General features: G+C 44.2%; 1 protein-coding gene and 1 long non-coding RNA gene across 2 annotated transcripts in view; one reads left to right on the top strand and one right to left on the bottom strand.

Annotated features, from left to right (window-relative positions):
• CCDC150 (coiled-coil domain containing 150) overlaps positions 1–22,511 on the top strand; it is a 67,380-nt gene that overhangs the window by 36,382 nt on the left and 8,487 nt on the right. Inside the window, exons 10-22 of the mRNA XM_075268454.1 lie at positions 8,996–9,228; positions 9,681–9,858; positions 10,615–10,683; positions 12,061–12,153; positions 13,312–13,395; positions 13,500–13,607; positions 14,098–14,160; positions 18,362–18,490; positions 18,577–18,746; positions 19,688–19,781; positions 19,859–20,028; positions 20,113–20,239; positions 21,261–21,446. Of these exons, the coding sequence (XP_075124555.1) occupies positions 8,996–9,228; positions 9,681–9,858; positions 10,615–10,683; positions 12,061–12,153; positions 13,312–13,395; positions 13,500–13,607; positions 14,098–14,160; positions 18,362–18,490; positions 18,577–18,746; positions 19,688–19,781; positions 19,859–20,028; positions 20,113–20,239; positions 21,261–21,446 (1,704 nt within the window). The remainder of the gene's footprint in view (positions 1–8,995; positions 9,229–9,680; positions 9,859–10,614; positions 10,684–12,060; positions 12,154–13,311; positions 13,396–13,499; positions 13,608–14,097; positions 14,161–18,361; positions 18,491–18,576; positions 18,747–19,687; positions 19,782–19,858; positions 20,029–20,112; positions 20,240–21,260; positions 21,447–22,511) is intronic.
• On the bottom strand, positions 2,161–2,670 carry LOC142196700 (uncharacterized). The gene is made up of 3 exons (XR_012715277.1): positions 2,554–2,670; positions 2,383–2,445; positions 2,161–2,218 (listed from the first exon to the last, which is right to left on the bottom strand). It is a non-coding gene; the product is annotated as an uncharacterized LOC142196700 (long non-coding RNA).

The following is a 22,511-nucleotide window of genomic DNA, read 5'->3' as shown; positions in this document are numbered from 1 at the left end:
ACACACAGCTCTGCTCTACTGCCAACCATCCCTCCAGCTACTCCTCCTGTCACACACATAGCTCTGCGCTACTGCCTACCATCGCTCCAGCTACTCCTCCTGTCACACACACAGCTCTGCGCTACTGCCAACCATCCCTCCAGCTACTCCTCCTGTCACACACACAGCTCTGCGCTACTGCCTACCATCGCTCCAGCTACTCCTCCTGTCACACACACAGCTCTGCTCTACTGCCAACCATCCCTCCAGCTACTCCTCCTGTCACACACACAGCTCTGCGGTACTGCCAACCATCCCTCCAGCTACTCCTCCTGTCACACACACAGCCCTGTTCTACTGCCAATCATCCCTCCAGCTACTCCTCCTGTCACACACACAGCTTTGCTCTACTGCCAACCATCCCTCCAGCTACTCCTCCTGTCACACACACAGCTCTGCGCTACTGCCAACCATCCCTCCAGCTACTCCTGTCACACACACAGCTCTGCGCTACTGCCAACCATCCCTCCAGCTACTTCTCCTGTCACACACACAGCTCTGCTCTACTGCCAACCATCCCTCCAGCTACTCCTCCTGTCACACACACAGCTCTGCGCTACTGCCAACCATCCCTCCAGCTACTCCTCCTACACTGGCCAATCAATGCTGGTCAATGCATTCCTATGGGAAAAAGTCAGCTCGCGCATATCGCAAGCTGATAGGGATCCCAACATGATAGAGCCCCAAAGAGATGGGTGAGTAACATTACCCCCTAAATAAAGGTTATCCCTAGCTAACCCTGCCTGTACATCTGTCCCTGTCTCACAGTGATGTAGTTCACAGTCCCAAATTAATCGAATGTTAAATCCACCATTCGTCTAAATTGGAGGTCACCTGATTTCAGCAGCCAATGTACTGCCTCCATTGTCGCAGTTCCTGTCCCACCTCCCCTGCGCAGTTATTGGTGCAAAAAACGCGCCAGGGAAGGTGGGAGGGGATACAAATTTTTACTGCATTTGCAGCCTTGTATTCGATTGTAATCGAATTCCTGGAACGGCCTGATATTCGATCGAATATGTATTCGACCGAACGGTGTTCACTCATCTCTAGTAACTATAAATAGCCAGTTGTTTATAGGTACGGTACCTATAAATAGCCACATCCATTATATATATGTGTGAGTATATATGAATGTATATCTATAAGTGTGTAGGTATATAGTGTGTACAGTCCCATCCACACATTGCAGAAAAATACACACAGTGGACACACTGCAATTTCCAAACCTGTTGCGGTTTTGGAAATTGCATCATGTCACTTATACCTACAGAATCACCTATAGTGTCCCTATAGGTATAAAGGAAGCAGAAAGTCCTCAGAGGAAAGCTCTGCGGAATTTCTGCAAAAAGCGCTGGGGGAAAACTGATGCGTTGCCGCCGGGGATTTTCCTGCAGCGCATAAAATGCTCACCACCGCTCACAGCCGGACCTGCAGAAGACAGAAGACAGAGACCACAGAACGGAGACCAGAACGTAGGTGTGAACCTAGCATCACAGAAAATGGTAAAGAGCTGACAACCCGTTTTAGGGGCTCTGTACAAACCACCTATAGATTTAAGTAAGATTGGAAACCCCTGAAGATCCCGAGTGCTGGGGAAAGGACATTGAGGCCTGTACAACATTAACTACAAGGACATCCAATGAGAATAAAGACAAGGACAACTATGTAAGAGGTAAAGGTATCCTCCGGCCACTGTAGATGTTCCTTCTCCAGAACTGGTTGAAACAGTGTAAATGGTGGCCTTGCTCTCCTCTGCTCCAGTTCCTCCCAGCCGATGGTAGAAAAAAATGGATGCTCTCGGATGTTCCTGCACAAACCCAGGCGCTGCCTAGGATTCTTGCATAGCAGGTTTTCGACAAGATGTTTCAAGTCCGCATCAAAGTCAGTTGGAAATTCGGGCTTCTTGGTGAGCTTGGCGATAAAGGCTTCCCGTCGGATCGAACCTTCATACAACGGGTGGCGTCCTGTTGCCATCTTGGACACCACGATTCCCAAGCTCCACCAGTCCACTGCTATGCCATATCCTGGTTTGAAGTGCACCTCTGGGGCCATATAGTTGAAGGTGTCCGTCACGCCACAGATTTTGGTGGAGGCGGTGATTCCATCTAGGGCCAGCCCCAGGTCCATGATACGGGTGTGGCCTTCTGCATCCAACATGATGTTCGTCGGCTTGATATCACTGTAATGAATTAAGAGAAGAAAATGACGATCTGCCCAGTGACAATGGAGACGGGGGATGGGTAAATACAAGACCAGGCAGAATAGCCAGACAGGACCCTAGGAAAGCTGGGTGCATGAAATCCAGAATGTAAAGGAGAGACATAGAAGGAAGAAAGTTCTTACCGGTGGACGATGCCTTGTCCATGGAGGAACTGAAGTCCGCAAATAATCTCTGCCGTGTAGAATCTCATGGGAAGAACAAAGAGAAATCTCAGTGTTAGCAAATCCCTGACTACAACCCCCGACCTCAGCTTTTATCTTCTCCCCCTCACAGTATTTACCCCTTTTTCTTACCTTACGTTGCCGATGTTCAGGCAGCCGCACATCTTGATCAAGTCTTCCAGGCTGCCGCCAGACAGATACTCGGTGATGAAGTACGCCCGCTGCTCAGAGTGGTGTGCGGCATAGAGGTGGCATATGAAGGGGCATTCTCTGGCAGCGGCGAGTATCTGCTGCTCTCTCACGATGGTATCCATATCGTCCTCTGTTTTCTCGATGGTCTTGATGGCCATGAAGGTCTGTCGGCCAGGGACTGATGCCAGGAAAACCTGAAGAAGACAAATAGAAAATGGTTGTTACATCTAAAATGAAAAGGGGCTCATTCACATCATGTAGTGTCAGATCTGGGATTGTGTATGGAAAGGCCATAAAAGGGGACTTTACTATTACCATATGGGAATGGACAGAATAGGCATAAGATGGCTGGGTGGATCGGTTTGGGATCAGCATTCGGCTCAATTTAGATCACTTTTCTTTCTTTTTTTTAACATGTTTTTTTTGATCAGTTTAATGGATGCAAACAGATGGTCGTCTGTATACATAGAGATCAATGTTAAAAAACAAAAAAAACAAAAAAAAAAAACCGGATCCATTTTCTACACAGAAGGGTAATCTACCATACTAATGTTTCTGTGCAAATAAAAAAAAAACTGCAAGATATGGATTACATGATCAGAATAGAGCCTTATTCACATTGGATCAATGTATGTATTGTATAGCATAGACCAGGACATGGATATAAACAGGCTGCCCCCCCCCCCCCCCTCACAGCTCTGATCCTGAGATCCTCCATGAGTCAGAGTACCCATTTATATTAACACTAAACCTAACTATGGTGATACACAGAGCAGATGAGATATGGGGCCTACAACAGTGGTCATGGGGGCAGGAAAGTCTCCTAACAGTCGCCCCATAGAACCAGACTACAATTAATATCTACCCAGTCTGCAATGTTGACATCAGGAAATAAAATGGGGTCAAAATGAATAAGAAGTGATAAAACTTACTTTGCCAAAGCTGCCCCTAGCCAACATCTTGTGGAGGATGAAGCGGCTGATGTTAAAGCCGGGGTAGGGGCCTGATGTTGTAGCGTCGTGGCTGCTGCCAGGGGTCGGCTCTTGGTCCTCCGATCCTTTATCCTCAGATCTTCTCTTCTTGTTCTCCTTTGGTCCATTATCACTGTCCTCTTCCCTCTTCCTCTTCTCTTCTCTCTTCTTCTCTCCTCCATCACTCTCCTCTTCCCTCTCGTCTTCTCTCTTCTTCTCTCCTCCATCACTCTCCTCTTCTCTCTTCTCGTCTCTCTTCTTCTCCTCTTCGTCGTCTCCTCTTCCAATGGACGCCATTTTGGTCGTCTCACTAGTCCAATAATAAATCCAGTAAGCCAAAAAATATCTGTAGAAATCAGTAGAAATCTGTACAATCGCTTCTTCTCTCCGCCGTCGACAGTTAAGAACTGAATGTCAGTTGGCCTTGCGCAGGTGACGTGATGTCATGGCCGTGAGACACTCAGGTAGCTCCTGCCTGGCAGTGTTCCATTGTCCTGCACTAACACATACACTGTGTGGTTGGCATCATGGGGGACAGTCCAGTGTCCTGAGGATTGGGAGAGACCTTTATGGCGACTTCTAGTGCTGCCTTATTAGTAGATGGGGAAGAAGTGACCCCTATATGATGGCCGGCCGTGCTCATAGTCCATTATTATAGAAAGTGTTACTACTAATATATATGGAAAGAATAGATGTGTAATACATGTTCCTCGGTGTCTATAAAAAATATAATCGTTTGAAAGGGCTCTGACAATGGTTATTGGGGCACTCTACTCTTCTTTATGGGGGCACTGTAATCTTTATAAGGACACTAATCTTTATGGGGGCACTCTCATCTTCTTTGGGGGCACTCTAATCTTTATGGGGCACTCTAATCTTCTTTAGGGGGCACTCTGGCACTAAGGGTACATGAAAATTCTGCCCCCTCTTACAATGAGCTTTACTCTAGATTTAGTGTATCTGGGATAGAGAGGGGTTAACCATTTCGTTGTAATAGCACCCCTGGTGGTTACACCTACAGACCTGGGTTCTATGTATTGTATACAGACCATTGATGCTATATATACATATAGGGTTCCTCCCCCTATAAGTACAATGCTTTCCTATATCTGCAGTGTATCCTGATCTGTGTTTCTCAATCTGCCCCATGTCAGTTTATTTTGCAGGTGTAATCGAGGATTTCACCCTTTACATAGGGTGAAATCTGCACCTCCCCCACCGCTATTTGTTATGAATACCACCAGAAACGCCTCACCATTTGGTATGATTTTTGCTACTGTGGAATTGGGCAAATATTCTAGTGCTTTGGCCAACTGTGGGTGTAGTAAGATGGCTGCTCTTCTCTTGAGCCAAAGCCAGGAGTGGATTGACAGAAGAGAAACGTCTAACACAGAGGTGCTCACACTTTGTCAGCATGTGAGCTACTTCTTAACATGACCAAGCCCTAAGATCGACTACCCACTTCTTGTGGGTGGGACCGAGGCGGGCCTGTGGGTGGGGCGTGTCTGTGGGCATGGGCGGGCTGATCATGAGAGGTGGCCACCCAGGCATCCCCGCTGTCTGCTTCTTCACAGCGCAGACAGAGTTATCTCTGGACACTGGCAGGCTGGGGCTGCGGCAGCCCCGCCTGCCAGTGTCTGTAGATGACTCACAGTCTGCGCTGTGAACAAGCAGCACCCCGGCCCCCTCCATCCCTAAGAGCGGCCTGCAAGTGCTTGTTCACAGCGCAGGCTGAGAGTCATCTATGGACACTGGCAGTCGGGGCTGCCGCAGCCCCAGCCTGCCAGTGTCCAGAGATAACTCTCAGCCTCCGCTGTGAAGAAGCAGACAGCTGGGATGCCTGGCTGCATCCCGCGATCAACCCATACGTCCTTAGCGATCGACCGGTAGATCGCGATCGACGTATTGGGCACCCCTGGTCTAACAGCTTCCTATTTTTTTCCTGCATTGTTTTAGGATTATGCAGTGGGTTTGGAGCTTTGTATCAGAAAAAAAAAACACATGGAAATTTATCATGTCCTGTACATCAGTAATCAAGCTTACAAGGCATAAAAAAGTTGCACAAATCTGTTTGCCACTTTTTCTGTATGTGCGCCACCTTTGCCACTGTACTGTAAGGGGGTGCGGTGTGTGGTCCCACGGGCCCTACCACATTTAGGGTCTATGTTGTAGATGATCCCTGAAATCTACACAGCTACGATGCCAACCTTCATAAATCCACCCCACGGCCCCAACCTATTTAAGGATAAACTGAGAAATTAATAGGCACAAGATTTGGGCCTAAAAGCGCCACGATGATAAAGGTGGAAATCGCTTAAAGGAGTTTCCCCATCTTGGAAGGATATTCCCTATCCTGTGGACAGGGGATAACTTGCAGATTGTTGTGAGGCCTCCACTTATCAGGAGAATGGGAATTTTTGTCTCTTGTTTTGAGTGGCATTGTGGCCGGGGGCAGTGTGGACCGCTCCATTCATTTCAATGGAAGCAGGGTCGGACTGGCCTGCCGGGGAATCCCCCGGTAGGCCCCGAGCCTTCACTATCAGACCTCGTTTTCCCAATGCAGATGCATTGACCAGGGGCCCGATCGGGATGTCAGGGGCCAGTTCGGGCCCCTGGCCAATGCATTTGCATTGAGAAACCGAGGACTGATAGTGGCAGGGGCTGGATCAGTGACCTCGGGCCCCAGGCTGCCGGCAGCACTGTAATAATTAAAGATGCCCGGCTGCCGGCAGTTTCCCAGGGCCCCGACACTTACACAGGGGCCTCCTGCCCGTGGTATACTTTCCCTATTAATACAGGGAAAGTATACATCGGGACTGAGGACCCCCTGTGCAGCAGCTGCAGCTTCCCCTATGCTATCATCTCTGTGCAGCCCGGAATTCCCCCCCTCCCCCTCCCAGCAGTGAGTTATCGCTTATCCCTTACATTGTACAGTGTGGGGACAGGAGCAATCTATGGCCATGCTGCACTTCCTTCTTCACAAATGTGAGTATATTCTTTTTTTTTTTCTTTTTTTTTTTTTGATAAATGTAATAATTAATATGTATATGTTTATATTTGTTTAACCCTTAAGTACTATCATGGTGTCTATCATACACCACTACCATACACATATCATTATGATAGACACCATGATATTACTTAAGGGTTAAAGCAGTGGCGTAACTAGGAATGGCGGGGCCCCGTGGCGAACTTTTGACATGGCCCCCTCCCCCCCTCAAACCGACGCCGAAGACCTCGACCGACCCCCTCCTCCGCACTCGATTATGTCCCTTAGTAAGCCCTGCACACAGTATTATGTCCCTTAGTGGCCACTGCACGCAGAATTATCCCCTGCACGCAGTATTATCCCCAATAGTGTCCCCTGCACACAGTATTATCCCCCATAGTGGCCCCTGCACACAGTATTATGTCCCTTAGTGGCCCCTGCACACAGTATTATGTCCCTTAGTGGCCCCTGCACACAGTATTATCCCCAATAGTGTCCCCTGCACACAGTATTATCCCCCATAGTGTCCCCTGCACACACAGTATTAACCCCTATAGTGTCCAATGCACACAGTATTATCCCAATAGTGTCCCCTGCACACATAGTATTAACCCCAATAGTGTCCCCTGCACACACAGTATTAACCCCTATATTGTCCAATGCACACAGTATAGTGTCCCCATAGTGTCCCCATGTGTCCCACTGTGGAGGGATGGTTGGCAGTAGAGCAGAGCTGTGTGTGTGACAGGAGGAGTAGCTGGAGGGATGGTTGGCAGTAGCGCAGAGCTGTGTGTGTGACAGGAGGAGTAGCTGGAGGGATGGTTGGCAGTAGCGCAGAGCTGTGTGTGTGAAAGGAGGAGGAGCTGGAGGGATGGTTGGCAGTAGCGCAGAGCTGTGTGTGTGACAGGAGGAGTAGCTGGAGGGATGGTTGGCAGTAGAGCAGAGCTGTCTGTGTGACAGGAGGAGTAGCTGGAGGGATGGTTGGCAGTAGCGCAGAGCTGTGTGTGTGACAGGAGGATTGGCTGGAGGGATGGTTGGCAGTAGCGCAGAGCTGTGTGTGTGACAGGAGGAGTAGCTGGAGGGATGGTTGGCAGTAGAGCAGAGCTGTGTGTGCGCAAGGAAATGGAGAAATGTCTTATTTGCCACTTTGATTTGGGGAAAAAGTCAAAAAAATTGACAACTTGGTTTTCTTGTTGTTCCACACTACATGAAGATTGTTATAGAGTGGATGGATGTCCGCAATGCGAGGAAGATTAGCCATATTTATTGTAACCTAAATGTCTTAATAAAGTGAAAATTTACTGGGATAAATATGATACATCTGCAGTTTATTTAAGTTTATAGGCACGGTACTAAAGGTACGGACGGCACCTAAAAATAGCCAGTAGTTCATAGGTACGGTACCTATAAATAGCCACATCCAAAAGTAAATCTAATTTGTTGCAAAATTCTTAAACAAGGAGTGCTATGAAGGTAGTCAGAAGTCACAGAGTTCTCCTCAAGCGGAGCTGAGGGGGATCATCGGCGCCAATAACACACTCATTATGTGGTGTCCCAGCGAGCTGCTGAGATGCCGGAACAATCACGGGCACAGCGCGAGGAATGAGTTCAGTGGCAGGCCAGCTTGGCAGTTGCCAGAACACCGAAGCTGGCAGATCATCAACACGCTCATATGCCGTCCCAGGAAGCTGCTGAGATGCTGGTACAATCACAGGAACGGCGTGAAGAACAAGTTCATCAGCAGGACAGTTTAAGAGCTGCTGAAATGCCGGAGTAGGCAAACTATCGACCGCAGCAATTTGCTGAATATAGGCGGATCATTGACACTAACAACACGCAGACGAAGTCGCAGGCAGAGACGCACACACAAACGATATACAAAATACACAAGTGCAAAACTGGCTAATTCTTATAGGGCCACTACACAAACAAAAAATAAAATACACCTGTGTGAAGCCGGGTCCTCCTGCTAGTTATTAATAAAATAAATTATCTGAAAACATTACTTCTTAACACCTTGGTTTAATGTACCAGACACTGTTGATCTGTAGATAGCTCATACTGCTGTAAATGTATGTTACTTGGATGGCGTAGGCATAAGAACCATAACCCTCAGCTGCAATGTCTGGAGCTCCATGTGCAAAACCATTCGCATCTCCACAACAGGATTGCACAGCACAGGTGGCTTCCCATGGCACCTGAGTGACAGAAAAAGGCTTCCAGTTCTGCTGTGTTTGAGCCTTTTTGTGTCTCTTGTCATAGAAACAAAATACACCATGAGTGCTTATAGATATTTTGTAGTTGTTTTGCCATTGTAGTTTACCAAAACATTTTGATAAATTGTCAAGCGTACAATATCTGCAAAAGAATGAAGTCTTGTTTCCTCACATAGATACTGATGTATGTAGTCTGTATTCTGCAGTGTTTAAATGAACAGTTGGAGAACCAGTGCTCGGAGCTTACTGAGAGTGTGCAGAAACTGACCAACCGAAACCTGCATCTTGTGACACAACACCAGCAGGAATGCCAGTTACTGCAAGACTCTATGGCAGAAAAACTGCAACACCAGGAAGCGTTGTTCAGGGCTGTGCAGACCAACCTGGGTGGTGAAGTGCAGAAAATGAGAAGTCGGCAAACACAGCTGGAATCAGAACTGTACGTTACTCACATCTACATTATTAAAAAGTGGCTTGTTTTGCTCAAAGCAATAGATAAGATTTATTTCTTCATATTTGTTAAGATATTTTTGTAAAGAATTTTTGTACTGTTGCAGCTTGCAATGGATGATAACAGTTTAACATATTAATGGGATAATGCCATTTTGAAGAGTGATGGAATATTGTTAGGACATGACATTGCCTTGTGGTTAGTACGTAGACCCCCTCCAACCATGATAATGATGGAGCACTGCAACCTTTTCACTGTTTTTCCTTGCACAGTGGTGACCTCGATATCCTCTGTGCTGAGAACTGCAGTATGACTACTTTTTAGTGAATGTGAATGGCTGCAGTTTCCTGCATAGCTGAGGACAGTATTCTTAGAGCTACAGAATTGTTTCATTGTTACATTCATTGTTGCATTATTAACTATTGATGTGTCAATTACAGAGAATCTCTTCGTACTGAGCACAGCAAGTGTAAAGCAAAAGAAGAACATACAGAACAGAAAAACAAAGTGCAAATGGAAATGCAAGAAACCACCATTACATGTCTGAGAGCGGATCTGGACTCTGCCCTACAGGATAAGGCAGCTTTACAAAACGCAATGATCCTACTTCAAGAACGGGTATAACAGAGAAAAATGTGTCTTTACATATATAAATCTCATTGTTTTTATATTATCATACATTATCATTTTGCATAATGAATTTATAATGTCTTGTCACAACTGCATCTTATTTATGAATGATGACATAGTGTGCAGATCACTTTTGTCAGTCCCAATTTGTGGCTCACAATCCACCTTATGTTTTGTTAGAAAAATACCTGGAGAATAAAACAATTGGTTATGTTCAATTTCTACTTGGTGATCCTTGGAGTATAGTCTGGATCCCATTGATGTGTATAGATAACTTTATACAGAATCTGTCAATAGTAGTACAAATTATCATGCAAGGTTATCAATTCATAATCTCTGAACAGTAGGTCCTAGAATAAGGGTAAAGAAATAAAGATGAGAGGTTCCATTAATGGCTGGAACATATTTTGTGATTTCTCAGTAACTTTTGTTGCTCTGTTTAGAGGAGTTCTAAATGTCACTTGTGATAGTAAATATGTGGAGTATATTGTCAGGCCAACCTTTCTCTATGTATGGACCTGCATGTATCATATCATATAAATGCACATGGCACATCCCTGCCTCAGGGTTAAGTTTATTACATCTAGCTGAAGCATACTGAGCCGGCATTGACTACCTGCATTTCATACTTTGCCTCTAACACGTGATAGCGCGTTTAGTAATCTTTGTCATCATGCGAGCATCTACTATATTTGCAATGTCCTTTACACAATTGATAGAAATAATATCTTGTGCTTTATGCAGCTTGAAAAGACTCTTAATGATTTCCTGGAGACAAAACAAAATCTGGAAGTTCAGTTGACTGAAAGCAAGGTAACTTTATATTTTTATGTATCTTTGAATGGATTTGCGGGTTTTCTGGCACCCAGGCATTTTTCGTACTGATGATCTATCATGAGAGGGGGAGATTTAGCCATATTTTGTTGAAATATACAAGGCTGTTACCGATAGAAGAAAAGGACATACTTTGCCATCTAGATTTTGGCTTATAAATGTTTAGAAGTAGCCAGTTCACATAGTCCGATACCAACTAGAGCTTTATGGGACAATGTGTGATTTGCTGCTCCTGACATGTTGTCCAATGAAAGCTCCTCGTTTCACTATAGCTGATATCCGTCTAGATCAGGGGTCTTAAACTCAATTTACCCTGGGGCCGCTGGAGGTAGAGTCTGGGCCGCATCAGGTTTTCCCAATTTTTTTTTTTTCTAAAAGTCGCCATATTCTGACAGCCGTAACTTTTTTATACGTCCGTATACGGGGATGCATAGGGCGTCTTTTTTTGCGGGGCCGGTTGTACTTTTTATTTCTACCATTTTTGGGAAATGCCATTGCTTTGATCACTTTTTATTAAAATTTTTATCAGAATCGAAACAGTGAAAAAACGTCGGTTTGGCACTTTTGACTATTTTTCCCGCTACAGAATTTACCGGAGGGGTTAATGCATAAAGCAGTAGACACCCGGCGGCTATGGAGGCCGCCCGGCTCCTGGGCGGTCGCCATAGTTACACACCCGGCATGTGCCGTACTATTACGGCGGACGGCGGAATGTCGGCCGGGGGCTGCAAATTATCGTCCCGAAGGCCGCGAGTTTGAGACCCCTGGTCTAGATGAACTGGCTAGTAGTGTTTCTATATTCCAGTTTTTAAGTGGTTCCTTCTGTGATCTATCAAGTCAGTTTGGATTCTTGGCCAGTAAAGGACAAATAAGACATTCCATAATACATCATGCTCATTTTAGTTTAATCTTGCACAACCCAATAAGGAAGACAGTTTACGTCACACGTTTTGAACCCTCACCCTGGCTGTACAGACGTCTATTTAAGCATTTTTACAGCTTCTTCACTTGCTTCCAGTTCTCTGGGGACTGACATTATATAATGAAACATCACATGATTATGGCAGGAAATCAAGACTCAATCACTTATGGATGTCTGGCTGACCTGGTCATGTGACATAACGTCTTAATGAACTACCCAGTAGAATGGTGGTAGTTGAAGGAGCCCACTGCAGAATTGGAGACAGTCTGTCTTAAGATGGTTTTGTATATTTTTAAAAAGGTAAAAAAAATAGTGAAATTGTTTTCTTAAATATTTTAATTTTCGTGTCATAGGCCTCCTTTTTATAAAGCTCCTTTGAACAGTCATTTTGTTTTCCTTGCATCTGTCTCTTCTGTTCTCTTTCTAAATGGCAGCTGGAACAGGAGATGCTTCAGAGTTCTCTATGGGTCCAAGAGCAGGAAAATAAAAGACTTGTAGAACACGTGGCAGTGCTAGAGCAAGAACAGGTACAAAAAGTATGACTGAAAATATGTGTTTCAAATAAATAAGAATTTAATCATAAGAATAAATAAACAAATCAATATGTATAGAGATGAGCGAGTACTGTTCGGATCAGCCGATCCGAACAGCACGCTCCATAGAAATGAATGGATGCACCTGGTACTTCCGCTTTGACGGTGGCCAGCCGCTTAACCCCCCGCGTGCCGGCTACATCCATTCATTTCTGTGTGAGCGTGCTGTTCGGATCGGCTGATCCGAACAGTACTCGCTCATCTCTAAATATGTAATATAATCCCTACGTTGACATAGCTTCACTTAAAGAGGTCTTCCCATTTCCCTGTCTCAGCAACTTTGCCTACTGTCTCTTTTTTTCTCTCACTTCCTGTATTCTTCAACAAGCTGGGGGGAGGCGGCTTTGACAGTTTGATGAACAGGACAATATCACAATAGATATAGACTTTTCCCTTTACCATGAGAAATTATTTATTATGATTACCAGAAATCTTATCTAAATGCAGATCAAATAATATGCACAGTAAATGTTTATCACATCACACAGGTTTGTATAGAACACTTAGGCTGAGTTTACATGGAGATTTTTGGTCAGTATTTTGAGGTGGAATCCGCCTCAAAATCCTGACCAAAAAAACGGCTCCCATTGAAATCAATGGGAGCCGGTCATTTCTTTTTTCTGCTAGCGGTCTGTTCCGGCTCCCGGAAAAAATAAGTGACATGCTCATTCTTCAGGCAGATGTCGCGGCCAGTTCAGCCTCCGATGTACGCCTGAAGACACACCCTCCCGACTAGACCCATTCATTTGGGCCTAATCCAGAGTGGAGTGCTGCAACTGGATGCCGATGCACTGCATCGACATCCAGTCGCAGCTACCGGTATTTTGGTCCTAAATCAAATTTAAGTGTCAAAGATTTATTTTATTTTATTTTATTTTTTTTTTAAAATCATGGCTGGTATTGTGTCTCCAGGGTCTATGGATCACTGAAATCATTCTCAAACACCTGTGATATTTAAGTAAGCCGAAATAAAGGGAACTACTTAAGGTTAAAGACCCACGTTACAGAAACGCAGCTTTTTTTGTTGCGTTTTTTGAGCCAAGTATAAATTGCCTTACCATTCTTGCTAATATTTTTGCATGCTCTTTTTAGCATTCAAAAAGACAGGTGGAGCAATTGTTGAATGAACTGACCGATAGTAAGAACAAATTGGCATATGAAAAAGGGAAGCTGCAGGTGAGATGTAAAAGACTTGTTATGAGGTCATCTGCTGAATGCTATTACGTCAGTATATCTGTAATGCATGTCTTGCTGATATCTTTTCTCACTTCCCAATGTAGAGCACAGTAGAGCAGTTGCAGTCCGATTTGAAGGCTTTTGGTGATGCTCACTCAGAGAATTCCAAACTCCGTAAACTTAATGTAGCCTTACAGACTAGCTACACGAAGGTAAGCTGCTACCAATATACAGTTACAGTTTCAGACTAAGGCATAATGAACATGCCAGAGCCATATGCAGGAGGCTGCATTGTATTACACAGCGTCCAACGATTCATTAGGTACTGTATGTGGAGATAAGAAGCTCAATAAGCTCTTTCAATGGCTAGCACATACCTCTCCCTGTTCAGCCCCGAATATAGTTATACACATAGACATGTATGCCCGTGGCTGGTTTTGAAGCTTGAAAAAACCTCTGGCTGTGTCACAGATACCTTTATAGCTTTTATTGTGAACCTTGCTCTGCTGCCTTTAAGGCAAAATAGCTCTATAGTGCAATATACAATTGACCATGCTATCATTGTTTTTTCATCTCTATGAAATTGCAGGAAACCTGAGGTTCGTCGATAACCCTCACAATGTCATGCCCCATTTGTTGAAAGCTGTGTGTGGATTGGCTGTGCACATGAGCACATTCCTAAATTTAGTTTTGTTAATCTAGGTAAATTCAGAACTTGACTCAAGCAAAATCCTTCTGCAGAGGTTTGAAGCTAAATTGCAGCAGGTTAGTTACAAAAATAAATTAGTAAAGTTCAATCCTTTGCTCCCATTTTAAGAAAGTGCTTGAACTCCAGTAGGAGACTCTTGATGTATGTTCACATTATTATTATTATTTATTTATATAGCTCCATTAATTCCATGGTGCTTTACATTTGGGGGATTACATACAATACACAAAATATACAGGTAGATATAATACTAACAATGACCGACTGGCACGGTGGGGTAGAGGGCCCTGCCCTTGAGGGCTTACAATCTATGAGGGAAGGGGGTAGAGACAGAAAGAGAGGGAGAGACTGTACAGATGACAGTGCGGTGATAGTGTCATTGGAGGTTGTAGGCCTTCCTAAATAGGTGAGTCTTCAGGGCCTTCTTGAATCCTGTGATTGTGGGGGTCAGTCTTATGTGTCATGGTAAGTTCCAGAGTATGGGGGATGCACAAGAGAAATCTTGGAGACGGTTGTGTGAGATGCGGATGAGAGCAGAGTGGAGTAAGAGGTCGTTGGAGGATCTGAGGTTACGTGTGGGCAGGTAGCGGGAGATTAGTTCAGAGATATATGGAGGGGACAGGGTGTGGATGGCTTTATATGTTAGCGTTAGTAGCTTGAACTGACAGAATTTGTCGTAGCTCAAGAATTCAGCTTCAGGAATTTGAAGGTGAATTTTTCTCTGTGACCAAATTCTGCTGCAATTTCCATTGCAGAAATTGCAAATTCCGCAACTACCAGACAAAATTTTTCTATCACAGAGTAGATATCCAAAAAAGACCATATAACATAAAATATAACTTTTATTATAAACAATTGAAAACCAACATTGGCCACCCTAAAAGACAATAATAAAACAAATAATGTCCCCTAAGTGTCGATAAGTCTGGGGGAACCCCCTAACTCAAATTCTAGGTCAGGGGGAATCAGCTAGGGATTCCTTAGTAAACCAGGGCACCAGTAGGCTACTGCTATTCACTCTTAGGCCAGGTTCCCACAGGGTTTTTTGATCCAGAAACTAAGGCGGGGACCGCCTCAGTTTCCGGACCAAAAAATGGGTAGCTGCGACTGGATGCCGGTGCAGTGTTCTGCTCCGGATTAGACCCAATGAATGGGCCTAGTCGGCAGTGTCTTCAGTCGGATTGAGCATGTCTGTGGGCCTCAGTGGCCTCTGCAATCTCTATTATGGCCCACAATGGCTCCTGCAACCGCTATTATGCCCCATAGTGGCCCACCCATGAACTATTATTATACTCTAGGGTCTTTTCAGACCCCAGAGTATAATGAGTGTAGATTTCCAGAGGTGACAAACTTAAAAACCACTGTTACTTATCTATCCCAGGCTCTGGCGCACTCCTGGCAACTTTTGGCCATCTTGAATGTCCGTCCTGACGTCATATGGGCAAGAATGGTGTCACGACGCATAATGTTGTCAGCCTGCCCCACGTGACGTCTGGGACGTTACTATAAGGGTCTGAAGCCTGCTGGGAGAAATACCGGATCCAGGAGATGTGAGTAACAGTATTTTTTATGTTTCTTCACCTCCCCTGAGTCTCTGATTATAATACTCTTAGGTCTGAAAAGACCCCGGAGTATAATAATAGTGGTAGTTGTTGGAGTGCGGGGGCCCGCTTCTGCTCCCTTCTTCTGCATCCTATAGCAGAAGGGGAAGCGGGGGGCGGCCATGAGCAGTAACGGGGGGGATAGGTAGATAAATAGACCGTTACCTGCTGGGGATACTCCAGCAGGTAGTGGTCTATTAAAAACGTACGCATAAGATGTCTACGTGTCAGCGCAAGAGGTGTGATGATGTCTTAGCATCGCTGCCTGTGCTGAGACGCAAAGGTCTAAGCCAGCCCAGGACAGGTCCGCTCGACTTTTTTTTTTTCAGAGCAGCCTGTCTTGTGCTGGTTTCAGGGGAAAACAAATTGTAAGAATGCCGCCTCATTAGAGGTGCGCCTCTACAATGTTACATCATGCCCGAAACTGAGATAGATATAAGGTTAGGGGAATATGTCAAGCCCTTCATCTACCAGGAGCTAGTGTCTATCATGGAGAGCAGAGTAGGGGGAGCAGAAACTAGTTGTGGGAACTTCTCCCCTTCTCCATTAGGGGGAGCCAGAGAGCCCATTTAGAGCAAAGTTTGGAAAAGGTGTAATTTTTGGTGACTAGCATCCTTTCCAGGATATATGCTAAATTAACGTGGTGGACCAGTTCATTCACAGTCAAACAAGGAGCAGCGCACCATTGATGGGCAATCATGGATCTAGCTGACAAGATAATCTGACCCAGGACAGTATATGAACCAGTTGGGAATGTACCAGAATCCACGAAACAAACCGCAAGGCTTGGTGATGGCGAAATAGTGAGGCCAACCCCAGAGGACATGAATTGAAAAACAGGCATCTGGTCTACCACTTTAGGAACTAAGGCAACTCAGTCATAAAATCTGCCTTTCGGGGGCAAAATGGTGTCTCAGTGGTTAGCACTGCAGCCGTGTCCCGAATCCTGCCAGGAACAACATCTGCAAGGAGTTTGTATGTTCTCCCCGTGTTTGCATGGATTTCCTCCGATTCTACAAAGACATACTGATAGAAGAAAAAAAAAGTACATTGTGATCCCTATATGGGGCTCACAATCTACATAAATAAAAAAAATAAAAAAATATCTGCCTTTCAAACACCCAGTGTTGCTCCTTTCCTTCCACGTGCTCCCGTGTGCCCAAACATCAGTTTACAACCACATGTGGGGTATGTATGTTTGTGCTCGGGAGAAATTGTGAATGTGATAATTTTAGGGCTAAATTAATGTATTATTAAAAAAAAATTAAATGTCTAAATTTCACCTCCATGTTGTTTTAATTCCTGTGAGATGCTTAAAGGGTTAACAAACTGCCCAAATGCTGTTTTGAATTATTTTAGATCAGCCTCTGGACACCATAGGTGAGTGTGTGCACACTCCTCGTCCACTGCTGTATCTTCTGGCGTCCTGAGGCTGCCAGAACAGCTATGTGGGGTCTGGGTGTCTGAGCCACACAGATCACATGCTCATTACCTAACCTGTGGATAGGTCATCAGTATAAAAAAAACATTTGGACAACCGCTTTAAGGCTATACAGAGAAGTGATGACTAGGGTTGAGCCGATCCTGACTTTTCAGGATCGATTTTAAAATCCGATTTCCGATCATTTCTTATTCGAACCCGATCTCGATCCCAGTTCCGATCCCAATGCAAGTCAATGGGATTTTTTTATTAATCGGAGATCGGATTTTAAAAGCAATCCTATTCACTATACAGCATGGAATCTAACAATTGTTAGAATCCACGCTATGTAGTGAATCACTAAGTAGCCAGAGGATTTTTTTTTTAATCCTCTGGCTACTTACTCCCCCCTGGTGTCCACTTACCTCCAGAGATGGCTGCTCTGCTGCTGTTCGCCTCGCTGCCGCTCCAGCTGCAGTCTTCTTCTCCCTTCACTGCCCCCTCCCTGCCAGGTTAGGAGAGTGTGGGCGGGTACAGGGCGGGGAGACGTGACGAACAGCAGGGGCCTGACGGCAGCGAGGCGAACAGCAGCGGAGCAGCCATCTCTGGAGGTAAGTAGCTACTAGAGATGCTACTTTAGTCTCCCATTAGAATGAATGGAGGCAGCCAGCGCAGGGGGTTAAGGCTGTGTGCCGGCTGCCTCCATTCATTCCTATGGAACCGCAGCGGAGCCTTCACACTGAATATACGCTATATACTCAGTGTGAAGGCATTGTGGGAAATACTACCGATCTCGATCCCACGTAAAAAGATTGTGTTCGGAATTCCAATCGCGATCGTGTAATTTTCTCGATCGCCGATCGGAATCAGATTTTTTTTCCGAACACGATCGCTCAACCCTAGTGATGACCATAACAGACTTATGATCTTTCTTCTTGATGTCACTTGCAGCTTCACCCGTCTCATATACATAAATAAAGCCAGAAGATAAAGCATTTTATTCTACCCCCTTATTTCAAATGATTGCTGCATTGTGAAATCGCACCTAGTCTAGAAAGTATTGAAAGCTAAGATTCTGCGCTTTAATATGATCCTAAGCTCTTATTGTGTAGTTGTTGCACGTATTTAAAGGTATATTGTATTACATAGGTCTTTGACAGTGAAAAAGTCAACTCTATATGTACATTTCTAAAATAATTACTTACTGTGACATTATGTGTGTTATATCATCAACAGACTGATAAGCTATTGCTTTGTAAAGAGGAAGAGCTTGCATTAGTTCTCCAGGCCAGAGATAAAGCCATACAAGCAGAGAACAGACTCAGGCAGCAGATTGACACTTTAGAGGAGATGGAGGGGCAGGCTGTGAGTGACGGCCAATGAATTTATATTTATTTAATGAATTATGTTTAGTACTGTTCTATTCATTCCTCCTATTTTGTGTCATATAGAAAGCTGGCCTTCAGCAACAACTGTCTGAGATGTCTGAAGAGAGGACCAGAATATCAGAAACTTTAGAAAATGTCTTGTCTTCTCACGCCATGGTCCAGAAAGACCTAGAAATACTGCAGACAGAATTAGGACGGAAAGATAATGATCTGTTAAGTTTACATAAAGACAGGTAGTATACAAAGGTTTTTTAAAATATACTTACTTATATTCTATCATATGTATGAAGGAAATCTGTGCTATAGATACAGCAAACAATTTTCAAACCGTTTTGGAAATGGCAGCATGTCAATTATACCTATGGAAGTGCTGGAAGTTTCCCTATAGGTAGAATTGAAGCCAAAAGTCCGCAGAAGAAACCTCTACAAACTTTCTGGTGAAAGTACCACGTGAAAAACCCTGATGCACTGCTGCCGCAGTTTTTCCCACAGAGCTTTTTTGCTGTGGGATGCCACGTGTGGCCTTCGTCTAAGAGAGATTTTTGGCATTTTGGTAGAGATTAGACAACTGTGATTTAACTAGAAGAATGATCCACCTTTAGCTAGGGAGGTCTTATAGGTCAGCTGGCCACTGGAACCATACCAGTCCGGTCACACTTGGAACATTGTAACTAACAATAAGGAAAATAAGTAAAGCACATCTAGTGCCCATTGTTTATGTTATTATTACAGAAGCTACAAAACAGAAATCACAGTGATGTGGTCCATCATAAAATGAAAATCCCACTGACTAATAACAGGGTCTGTCAGATTCTCTTGTGGTGTTTGCCTTTTTTTAATAGAAAAATAGATCTGCATACAGCATTATTTTTTTTCATTAAATGAAATAGAATCTATGGAGGAGGATCCTAACAGAGCTTTAAAAACATAGGAATGTTATATTGTAATAATGTAGCTACAAAACCGAACAATCATCGGATACCAAGTGTGAAAACTAAAGATACTATAAAAGGTCAAAATGTTACATGCACATGACAAAATTGTTTGTCCACATATGTGCCATAAATATATAAATGTATCTGTTATTTGACCAGGTGGTTGACGTAATAGCAAAATGAAATAGTGACTTTTTATTTATAAACATTTGCCTCTTGTACTCCCTGTCTCTTCTTAGGAATCGGAGTCGGAAGCACATTGAAAAACTAAAAGCTGAACTTTTAGAATGTAATACAAAACTACATACTACACAGTGCCAGCAACGTGGAGAGGTAACATGAAGTAGATGGTTTTTTATGAATACGGCGCCATAGCAGATTGCCATTTCCTCTGTTTCATCTTCAAACAGATAGAACCACTGCAGAAATTTGTTGAAGTTGCTCGAGAGGATAACCGAAAGCTTGCTCATACATTGGATGTTGCTTTACAGAGAAACTCTGCTTTACAGAATCGTGTCAGTGAACTAGAAAGAGACCTACAAGACAAAGAATCACAAGTGAAGCTGTTGTTCCTGAACCAGTAATATGCTTGTAACCCTAAATAATATTTAGCAGAATCTACATATAAAGCGACCTCTAAGGTGTTGTCTTCTTTTCTTTGCAGGTCTAAAGCTAAGCAAGATTACAGAATAAAGGAAAGGTTATATGAGGAGCAACTTGTATCACTAAAGAAACAGCACCAGGTGGAAAGCAAGGAAGCAAAGAAAGCTGCAAGAAAGGAGGTTACAGAGGTATTATATATTTGTCTATTTTAGAAGAACCAGGTGGAACACTTTACAGATGTTGGGGGATACGTACCAGGCTATTGCTTACAACATGCCAAATTCTTTTGATCTGAAAGGAGTTTAAAAGTTGTCAGAGATGCCTGGCAGGGGCTTTCGTCCATCTCCCTGTAGAGAATACAGTCAGGCTTACAAGTGTATGTTGTGGATCAGGAATGATGAGCAATTGGCTAACAGCTTTCTAATGTTATTTATGTATTTTTATTGAAAATTCCTCATTAGTTGTATGGTAGAACTTTTGATACATTTGATAGAAGATTACCTTCAATTCTGATTATCTTAGATCAGGGGTGCTTACACTTTTTCAGCATGTGAGCTACTTTATAAACTGACCAAGGCAAAAGATCTACTACCAACTTCTTGTGGGCGGGGTCGGGTGGGCCTGTGGGTGGGGTCGGGGCGGGGCTGGGGTGGACCTGTGGGCGGGGACGGGCGGAGCGTGAGAGCAGGAGACAGTGGTGTTCTGTGGCCACCCAGGGATCCCCGGTGTCTGCTTGTTCACAGCGCAGGCTGAGAGTTATCTCTGGACACTGGCAGGCTGGGGCTGCGGCAGCCCCGCCTGCCAGTGTCCGGAGATGACTCAGCCTGCGCTGTGAACAAGCAGCACCCCGGCTCCCTCCGTCCCTAAGAGTGGGGAGCACGTCATCCCCAAGAGCTGCTGCTGCCTGGCCTGCAAGTGTCCGGAGTGCTTGTTCACAGTGCAGGCTGGGAGTCGACTCTCAACCTGCACTATGAACAAGCAGACACCGGGGATCCCTGGCTGCATCCCACGATCGACCCATACGTCCTTTGCGATCGACTGGTAGATTGCAATCGACATATTGGGCACCCCTGTCTTAGATCAATGTACGTGAAATCAGAAAATCCATGATACTGAAAACCATTAAAGAAGCTGGCAGATGTAAGCCAAATTTTAATATCGCAGAGAGGTGATCTAATCTTTGCCATTATTCTGTTACTTACCACACAGCTGAAGAAAGCCTTAGACTGCGTTACCACAAAATCAACAGAACTCTCACAGACAAACCGAGAATTGAGGAACAGGGAGGCTCTGCTGAAGAAAGAGACTTTACACCAAAATGAAGTTATTCACAGTCTGACAACACAGCTCCAGTCTTATATAGAGAGTAAAGGGATCACAAATGACAGCACACAAGTAAGTTATGTGTTTATGTACCATCTGTGAAATGGCATGGAAATAAAAATCTGTAAAAGCAACTAGCAGAATAGCTGCAGGAATGACAAGATCTGCTCAGTTCTCTTGTGATGCTCTTTCTTCACTCTCATTATCTTTTTTCATTATGATTTCATGTAACAGACTGCCATGTATTACTCTGTTTTACACAAGGTACGCCCCAACATTGCAGATATCTTCGCCTGAACTGAACTCCATTTCCTAATCGTTTTTCATGGCTCTTAACTCTTTCATTTAAAAGGGTTGTCTAGAAAACCCATTTTCAGTACTATGTTGGAGAGCTAGCAGTAGAAGAACAGCTAACAATTGGTCACAGTAGAGACTGCCTATATGTGCAGTGAACAGACAAAGCAGATATTGGGAGATGAGTCCTAGTTAAACCACTTAAACTACTTGGAGGTGCAAATGCAAACCAGATTATCAGGTTGGGGGCCCTACACCTCAACAGTGCAAGGAAATGCTGCTGGTTTAGGATCACCAATTCTGCAAATTTAATTAAAAATCATTTGTGGTTTGCAGTTTTTAATGGAGAAATATCTGTCTTAATGGCAACTGGCTACGAACTTTGTGTAGTCGGACCATGCAGTAACACTCCCTGCTATCTGTTTCCTACTGCTTGCTAACTGTCATAGATTGGGAAAAAGTTTGGGACAGATGAATGGCAATAGGATTGCAGATTCAGAATACAAAGGGGAAGACATAATTTTGTTTCTATGCCAATAAACAAGTTACCTTGGATCCACAGGTCTTGCATCCCAGGTCTTCCATATTGTCTTCAACTTTAGTGGTATGACTGGATTGTGCTCTCACTGCCATCTCCCCTCCTGTCTGGTAACTCCTTAGACATCGCTTATTGTTGTCCAAGTACATTGTAGCACTACTTCTTCTTTACTCCACAATTTAAGTTGGTTTTTATGCTCTCTTTGTTTTCCCCCCTGTATTCTATTTAGATTACTTTTGGATATATGATATTGTCTTTGCATTTATTGCCATCCTTTTATCACCTTGTTTGCAATGTTTTATTGT

Source organism: Leptodactylus fuscus, chromosome 3 (genome assembly GCF_031893055.1).
Source record: "Leptodactylus fuscus isolate aLepFus1 chromosome 3, aLepFus1.hap2, whole genome shotgun sequence".
Lineage (NCBI taxonomy): Eukaryota > Metazoa > Chordata > Amphibia > Anura > Leptodactylidae > Leptodactylus > Leptodactylus fuscus.
This window is presented reverse-complemented; position numbering and strand designations above follow the sequence as displayed.